Below are 8582 nucleotides of genomic sequence, written 5' to 3'. Positions count from 1 at the left end.
TCGGAAAGGGGCTGGCTGGTGCGGGGGCAGGGGGTCGGTGGGTGGGAGCCCGGCAGAAGGGGCTGCAGCCATGAAGATGCGGCGGTGGGAGAGAGCGACCCGGGGACGCCTGGAGAACCATCGAAACCAGCACCCCACAGCAGCCCGCGTTTCCCAAAGAGAGGTAAGAAGAGCTGGCAGCAGAAGTACGGCTTCTTGAACTGCTTTTTTTTTTTTAAAAAAAAATCAATTCTTACAATATAAACATAAGTGTATTCTTCTGGTGTAATTCCATCACCGTAACCAGGTTACTCCAGGCTTTAAACTGTTCTTGATCGCAGAGAAACTCCAAATGAAAAATGAAAGATTCTTTCTTATTTGGGGCAAATTCTTGGTGTAGGTAAGGTGCAGTCAAGCGGTACTGATGTTTGCAGCTGTAGGTTTTATTGATTTTTCTGCATAAATTTTACTGCTGTGTTGTGCTTAGATTTCTAACACTCAGTTTATAAATTTAAAATATACCTCCAAACCATGAATACTAATCACTAATTGTTCATTGGTAGTCTTTTAATGATTGACCAATGATCATTTGACCTGAACCAACAGCTGCATCTTCTCAATGCCTCAAAGTGTTTGGTGTTAATGAATTAAACCTCAGAAGAGAGAAACCAGTTCGGTTCCCAAGCATTCAACACAAAACCGTTTTTTAAAAGAGTAGACAATTGCAAAGCATAACAGTTTAAGTTGGGGAATGGAGAATAATAACGTATCCAATTGAAAGTGCAGGGGAATTTACAGAGGGGAAAAATGTAATTACCTGATCTGGAAAGAAGCCAGACACAATGTTTAAAATCTCATTCTTACGAGCTGTGTCTTGGAATCCTTAATGACTGCAGGATCATAAGACATGGCACATAGTTTTTTGTGCTTGGAAACTAAAAGAGAAACAAAGACAAAAGAAATCTGTATTTTTATTTTTTTTTTAATTCCTGATTCTGGAAACATCTTCTGTTATTTCAGAAATCAGTATAACATGTGTTTGGAGTTATGACCCAGTGTAGAACAAAAGCAGAAAGACGAAAGGCGTCACTCCAAAATGAAAATCGGTCTTCAGTGCTGGCAAGAAAAAAAGCAGCTTGGGGGGGGAGAAGAAAATTAAATAAGAAATGTGTTTAATTTCACTTTCATTAATGAGATCTGTAGAAACAGCCAAAGAAAAATGAAATGCTTCTGTTTCCTTCAAGCTCTGCAGGACAGTCCTCCCTTTCTGGCAAGAGCCGGCACATGAGCCCCGAGTCTCCCCCCTGGCCCAGCGCTCCTCCGTGCTCCGCGGGCACCGGGGCATTCAGATCCCGACAGACTCCAGGTGCCGAGATGGTATTTCTAAAATAGCACAATTTTCGTGTTGCTTAAACATCTGTATGGATAGCCAGCGAGTCTGGAGTCTCAGTGGGACAGGCGGGGAGGGGGGGCAGGGAGCGGGCAGGACTCGCCGGCTTTGAGCAACGCCCCAACAGCACCAGGGGAAGGAGTTTTGTGCCAGAAAGATTTTAGCAATTTATTTTCCCATGGTAAAGAGCAGGACCAGCCTCAGCCTCCTAAAGATGTTCTTCCTCCGGTCTTCGTTGAGTGTGAGGTACGTGAGATTTAGGATTAGTCAAGTTTACAGTATTAAAAAAAAGGCACTGGGCAGATAACGGGATGGTGGTATCAGTTTCAGCAAGAGCGCTTTCTCTGTAATCGGGAGTGACAAGCTCCTGTACAATGAATCTAGGGGAATAAAAGCCAAGTGCAGAAGCACTTGTGATGCTAATTAATTATAAATCCATCGCTGATAGAATTAAAGCTGTACAAGCAGCTCTCTTATTCATGCAAAAGCCAGTCTGAGAATTGGAAATACTTTTTTTTTTTTTTTTGCAATAAGTGAGAAGTGATTTTTCAAAATTTTAAGTGAATTGAAAAGTTGATCAAAGACCTTTCAGATTCTCATGTGATTCATGTGATGCACACCATGAGGTTTCAATTAGCTTTTGAGCAATCTGAAACTAGAAAGCAACGCAACCAAACAAAGAGTTGTTTTAAATACAAACTATTATTGCCTCATTTGTTAACCATCAAAATGAAATCACTGAACACTCATCAGATGTTTTTGGTCAACCCAAAGCCGTACTTTGGGAGGGATTTTTGTCTGAAAATGTAGCATGATCACAGCCAGGATATTTCTGGGGGCATCATTATCTTACAGACAGAAGCAGCGAGTCTGAAAATCACCATCACCCAGAAGGAAAATAACACCCTGGTGTCCGCTGTGACTTCAGGGGAGAGCTGGGCGCGTTTCGGCCCCTTTGCTGCAAACCCTGCTCAATGCGTCGTGTCACCTTCACCAGCAGCATCCTGCTGCAGGGGTAATTTGTGGGTTCAGCTCAAGTGTTTTAATTAGCAGCAGATGAACATCCCTGAAAAAATGGCAGCGGGTAATGAGGATGGTGAGTTTCTTGATGGAAATGAGATGGAGGCATCATCCGAGGGCTGCAGGAGCCAGTGGGAGAGTTTAATTAATTTGGTGGCTTTTGCAGAGGTCTGAGGTGAGAGGAGGGCAGGGAGGGCAGGTGAGACAACTTCCATTTTTGGGCCACTTCTCTTGTAAAACCTCTCGGATGTGGCCCAGCTGAACCCCACCGCCTCTCAAGGTGCTGTGGCATCTTTTGAACCAGACCCTCATTTTCTCCCTTTTTCCTCCTGTGCTCACCGATAACCAGCGCAGCACCTGAACTGCATCCCCTCGGCCGAACCAAGGGGAGAGATGACTTGGGACCAGATTTGCCGGGTTTCCCTTCTGCCAGCACAGTTCCATGCCCAACGGGAGCGGACGGTGCCACGTGGCCGCTGGCCCCTTTGCGGCCAGCGGCTGCGGCTCCCCGGTCACACGAACTACGCAGGTTTGCTTCAAAACAGGTCTACTACCAGAGCCCTTCTCCCCATCTTCCCTTTTTCTGAAGCAAATATAACACTGCATGGACAGGCCCGCGAAGGACATTTAGTTAATCGCTGGGCCCAGATGAAGGTCACCCTGCCAAAACCTCATCATTCCCATTCGTACTATAAATATGCATTGATTCACTGTCTCCGGTCCCGTCCATCATGCGGGATGGAAGAGGCGGACCAGCATCCCCCCATTCCGCCCTGCAGTGGTGTGAGTCACTGTCACGGTTCTGATGCTTTACCCGTGGCAATAATTGTAATTTATGCTCTGAAAGTGTCGGGGCAGCCGTGTTCAGGGTTTTAAATCATCCCTGGGATATGATGGCCAAGGGATGGGCTGGAGTGGGGTTGGGGTGTGTTTGTTTGGAGTAGAGGGGCCCGGCTCCCCTGGGAGCCCCTGGAGAAGATGGTCCTGGATGATTATAAATTCATAGAATCATAGAATAGTTTGGGTTGGGAGGGACCTTTAAAGGCCATCTAGTCCGACTGCCCTGCTGTGAGCAGGGACATCTTCAACGAGATCAGGTTGCTCAGAGCCCTGTCCAACCTGACCTTGAATGTTTCCAGGGATGGGGCATCCACCACCTCTCTGGGCAACCTGGGCCAGTGCCTCACCACCCTCAGAGTAAAGAATTTCTTCTTAATATCTAATCTAAATCTCCCTTCTTCCAGTTTGAAGCCATTCCCCCTCATCCTATCACTTGTAAAAAGTCCCTCCCCAGCTCTCCTGGAGCCCCTTTAGGCACTGAAACGGGCTCTAAGGTCTCCCCTTTTTCGCCTTCCCTTCTCCAGGCTGAACCCCCCCAACTCTCCCAGCCTGTCCTCCCAGCAGAGGGGCTCCAGCCCTCCCAGCATCTCCGTGCCCTCCTCTGGCCCCGCTCCAACAGCTCCGTGTCCTTCTGCCGTTGGGGGTCTCAGAGGGGGAGACAGCGCTGCAGGGGGGTGTGTCTCACCAGACCGTGCTGGCTCTGTGCTCGGGGGTGAGACCCCACATCCCCCGCGGTCGGGAGATGCTCCTGCCCGGAGGGGACCGGGATGTCCCACGGCGGAGGGGGCTGCGAACGGTTGGGGGGGCGGGGCTTGTGTGCTGTAGGCGTGGCCTGTGTGCTGGAGGCGGGGTTGGGGCGGGGCCTGACTCTTAGAGGCGTGGCCCGGGCGTTGGAGGCGGAGTTAGGGCGGGGCCTTGCCTGACGTAGTGACGTCGGCGACGACGTCGGCGACGGCGGCGGCGGCGGCGCGCTGAGGTGAAGGGAGGCAGCCGCCATGGCGAGCCAGTCGCAGGGTATCCAGCAGCTGTTGCAGGCCGAGAACCGCGCCGCCGAGAAGGTGGCCGACGCCCGTAAGAGTGAGTACGGCCCGCCCGGTTATGTCCTCCCCCGCCTCAGGCCTTGCCGCCTCAGGGGAGCCGCTGGTGCGGGGGAAGGGGAATGGCTCTGGGGAGGAGCGGTGTTTGCGGGCCGCAGTGCCAGCGGGAATCTCCCCCCACTCCCGCCTCCGTGCCCCTGGGTCGGGGATGGCCCCCCAGACCCGCCTGGCTGAGGGACCGGGGCTCGCCGTAAGGGCTGTGAGGGGCGGTGGTGAGCGCAGTGGGGCTCCCTGGGGGGAGTGCAGCCTTGGTTTGCTCCTGTGGGAACCTGTCTGCTGTGCGAAGGTGGGGAAGGGGAAGCGGGGTGCGCCCTGGTAGCAGTGGGGGAATTTGGTTCCAGGAGCTGGAGGGGGCTGCCGTGTCTCGGAGGAGCTCAGGGACTCGTGGCCCAGTGGGACTGCTCCCTGGGAGGAGGCTGCCACCAGAACCCTGGCCTTCATGGCAGCAGGGTCTTCAGTTGGGGGATCCTTGTGCTTATCTGTATCTTTCCTACCTGTTTTTTTTTCCCTGTTGTTCTTGATGAAGACAGTGTATTTTCCTGTCAGTGATTAGACGTATAGAGTTGAGAAGGCTACTCCTTGAGTATGCAAGTTAGCTTTTCCTGTTAAATGAGAGAAATTCAGGTTACAGAGATCCCCGCCTTCAGACATTTTAGAAGTTTCTTCTGCTGCAAGTATTTTATTTTCTTTTAATGAAGCTGCACTGTGTTGTGGATCTACCCCCTGGCAGTTTTTTGAGAAGTAGATTGTTGTAACTCACTGTAATGATGATAATCTTGGAGAGGAGGGTGTGGTGGAAAGTCCAGGAGGGGAACTTCATGCAGTAGCTAGTTTTTCCATCAGTTGCACAATTTGCCTGAGACAAAACTAAGACTCAGTGTTCTTTCTGCTGTGTTCTTTGGGATCACTCAGAGATGTTGCACACTCACATGACCAAGGCGAGACCTGCAGGTTGTCTAATGTGTCCACTGATTCAGGGAACCTCTCTGTTTCTTGCTGGTGGAAGCTCGTTGCGTGGTGAGCTTGGCAATGGTTTGGTGGCACACAGGGCAACCTCGTGCTCCTGGGGTTGGCTAACACAGCAAAGCTGGAGGGGTCGTGGGGGTGTGTGATGCCCTGCAGATGCTTGCTACAGAAGGAGCTGCTGCAATAGCAAATGCTGCAGTGATTGCTGTGCATTGGGCAGCTGGAGAAGCATGGGGAAATATGCTCTCAGTACTTTGTCTTCTTTATTTCATTTGGTATGTTCTTTGGAAACAGGAAAGAATCGGAGGCTGAAGCAGGCAAAAGAAGAAGCCCAGGCAGAGATTGAGCAGTACCGCCTGCAGAGGGAGAAGGAGTTCAAAGCCAAGGAAGCAGCGGTTTGTTTTCTCGATCATTCGCTGTTACCTGCCCAGCCCCTTAGCCTTGCGTTTGGGGTTACTTGCCCTGAGAGCAGCCCTTGGGGTAGAATGTGTTGTCGGAGGAGTACTTCCCTAACTGCCTTCCTCTGATGCACAGCCACGTGTCATGGGGGGGAAAAAAAAGTGGAAGTGAATCAGAACATGGTGTATTGTATCTCAGCAGCCAGAACTATTGACTGGCAGTGAATTAGCTTAATAAGCCTGTGTACTGGCTGGAGCCCTGATGGGTGGCAGCCTCTCAAAACCTGCTGTATTTAGCAGTGTCAAAAAAAGACCAAGCTCATTCCTCCTGTGACAAGCTGGTTTCTGCAATGCTAACAGCTGCTGGAGGTGCCCCTGCTCTGGCAGGGGGGTTGGACTGGGTGAGCTCCAGAGAGCCCTTCCAACCCTGACCAGTCTGTGATTCTGTGAACATGATAGAAACTGCTTGCCTCATAGATGCTGCACTCTTGCTGAAGTAGCTGTAAGGCCTGCGTTCTGCTTAGCAGTCTTGCTTGCTGTGTCCCGAGGGGTGTGTTTTCCTTTCCTTTTGATCAAGAGGAGGTATTCCCAAAAGGTGCAGAACTGGGACCCTTTACCTGCTGAGGGCTGTAACACAGTCAGATTGTTTCCACTGCCTGCATGCTCCTGTCAGTTCTGAAATCTTCGGAAAATGAACTGGCAACCTTCCCCTATGTCCATCATCTGGTTAGCACAGTACCACCTCCTCTGTTCTGCGTAATAGCCTTCATGTCAGTAGGTCAAGATTAATATTTTACAAGCACTTGTTAGCTTGGTTCAATAGGCGTATGATACCAAGCAATTCCAGGTTGCTTATGGGGCAAGAATAGCATTGTAAGCTGTGAGAGACTCCTTGCTGTGTGTATCGCATGACCCACAGTCCTGTTTTTATGAAGTTTCTCCAAGGGTAGAAGCAATGGGATGGTGTGAAGAATGTGCTTAAACTAAATCATGGGTTACTTACACTATCTAGTACGGTAGTGCCCAGCGGTTCCTGGTTCCAGTCACCAGTACAGCAGGACCTTTATTTCAGGCACTCTTTAGAAGCCCGTGCTCTAAACTGGTGGATAACGAATAAGAGAGGATAAAAGGCATGGGCTGTGGGTGAAATACAAACTTGGGCAGGTTTAGTGGTAGATCTGAGCAGAGAATTCAACAGTACTTTTTTATTTTTTTAATAGTGCAGTTCCTCCCTCAAAGATCTATGGTTGAGATGCAGTCCAGAATAACAAGTACAGAGCTAGGCACAGTGTTTTCTTTGTCAAACTACTCACATATGAGCTTTCTCTTTTCTTTGCTATTTGTAGGCACTTGGATCTCATGGCAGCTGCACCACTGAAGTTGAGAAAGAGACCCAGGAAAAGATGAGCGTGATCCAGCAGAACTTCCAGAAGAACCGTGAGGTGGTCCTCTCCCAGCTGTTGTCGCTAGTGTGTGACATCAAACCCGAAATCCATGTGAATTACCGCATCAATGGGTAGTAGTGGAAGAAGGAATAAGCATCCTGGAAATGCTGGTAGTAACGTCTGAGCTTCAGGTGGAATGTACAGCTCTTAGCCATACCTTAACTGTTCTTTGTGTGTATGTGTTAAATTATTTCAGTGAGTTGTAAGTCATCGATATCTTGTTGGAGTTCTCTTAGTTTCTCTCTTGACATGGATTCAGAGCTTAATCAAACATTAAATGCCCATGTCTCAAATCTGTGCAAAGTTATTAAATATATATTCAAGTTGGCACATTAATGCTTCCGTTTTATCTGGATAGTATTCAGTGAGAGGCTTTCCTCTGAGAAGTAGAGAGAGCACTGCTGGCCAGGTTTAAGTGGAGAGCCTCTGTCAGTAATTGTTAGACCTGTGTAACCGTATTCTTATTGACCAAAATGCATTTTTCAGTGTGGTGTTAACCTTTGTCCAGGGGTTAAACCTTGTAAGAAGAATTCTTTGGCTGTACAGTGCTGGCTGATAATTTTCAGGTGCTTGAGTTTCTCTGTGTTGAATATCCTCTGTATATTCTGCTGTTAGCTTGAGTTACAAGTCTGGCACTATGACACTTGAAAGTAAAAACACTTATTTAAGTCTCACTGTGTTGCACGGTTGTCTGGACTCTGAAGAATGAATATCAAGTATCGATAAAAGAAAAAGTAAGAGATACAGCAAATGTCTGAAGGTCGCAGCAGGTAAGTTTAAAAACCCATTACCGAGCTCCTCCTCTTGGCTCCAGTCAGGTGCTTTACCTGCCAGATCATTCTGAAAACCTTCAGGAACAAATGTTCTTGTGACCATTAGGGGAAATAAAATGTTGCCAGATCGCTAGAGTAGTTTGATAGCCAGGCGCTGTGCAGTAATTATCCTTCCTTTAGTCAAATACTGGTCACTGCTTGTTAATACCAAGGTCATACTGTATCCTGCAGCATCCTGCTGTACCTGGGAACAGTGTGAAATATGTGTGTTGGGATTATGCATTGCTTTCTAGCTCTTTATTCAAAAGTACAGATGAATACATCAAGAGGCTTCATGTTTCAGCGGTTTCTTCCTCTCCCTCTCACCAGCAGAATGATAAATGTAGCTTCGCTTTTTTGTTGAGTTCAGTTTAAGGCTTTTTGCAGAAAAGAGACCTCGATGAGCATGCGTCTGATCAGACCCAAGCGTCAGGCTGTTGAGGGTCTAAGCAAGAAACCTTATTGATGCTGTTCCTCGGACAGAACATCCTCTATTTCCACACACCCTCAGCGTAGCATTGAAAAGCCTCTCAGACCTGTAGGGTTTGATTGTGATTGGGAGGGAGGGAAGCAGGATGGATGGAAGTCGTAACAGAGGAACGAATGTCTGCCTGCAGTCGCACAGGGCAACAAAA

General features: G+C 48.7%; 2 protein-coding genes across 2 annotated transcripts in view; one reads left to right on the top strand and one right to left on the bottom strand.

Moving 5' to 3' along the window:
- Nucleotides 1–4226, bottom strand: part of DFNB31 (deafness, autosomal recessive 31) — a 90084-nt gene extending 85858 nt beyond the window's left edge. The window contains 1 exon segment of the mRNA XM_009888092.1: nucleotides 4149–4226. Within this exon segment, the coding sequence (XP_009886394.1) occupies nucleotides 4149–4226 (78 nt within the window).
- On the top strand, nucleotides 4182–7550 carry ATP6V1G1 (ATPase, H+ transporting, lysosomal 13kDa, V1 subunit G1). The gene is made up of 3 exons (XM_009888050.1): nucleotides 4182–4306; nucleotides 5587–5687; nucleotides 7037–7550. The coding sequence occupies exons 1-3, from the start codon at nucleotides 4225–4227 to the stop codon at nucleotides 7208–7210; spliced, it is 357 nt and encodes a 118-aa protein (XP_009886352.1). The 5' UTR covers nucleotides 4182–4224; the 3' UTR covers nucleotides 7211–7550.
- Nucleotides 7551–8582: the final 1032 nt, after the last annotated feature.

Source organism: Charadrius vociferus, unplaced genomic scaffold (genome assembly GCF_000708025.1).
Source record: "Charadrius vociferus isolate BGI_N301 unplaced genomic scaffold, ASM70802v2 scaffold56, whole genome shotgun sequence".
NCBI lineage: Eukaryota > Metazoa > Chordata > Aves > Charadriiformes > Charadriidae > Charadrius > Charadrius vociferus.
Note: the sequence above shows the minus strand (reverse complement) of the source record. Positions and strands in the feature narration are given on the sequence as shown.

Excerpts from the sequence above, each read along its gene's own strand:
- ATP6V1G1 (XM_009888050.1), top strand. The coding sequence starts at position 4,225 with ATGGCGAGCCAGTCGCAGGGTATCCAGCAGCTGTTGCAGGCCGAGAAC. Across the intron at positions 4,307-5,586 it reads GGTGGCCGACGCCCGTAAGA|GAAAGAATCGGAGGCTGAAG; the intron begins GTGAGTACGGCC and ends CTTTGGAAACAG. Across the intron at positions 5,688-7,036 it reads TCAAAGCCAAGGAAGCAGCG|GCACTTGGATCTCATGGCAG; the intron begins GTTTGTTTTCTC and ends TGCTATTTGTAG.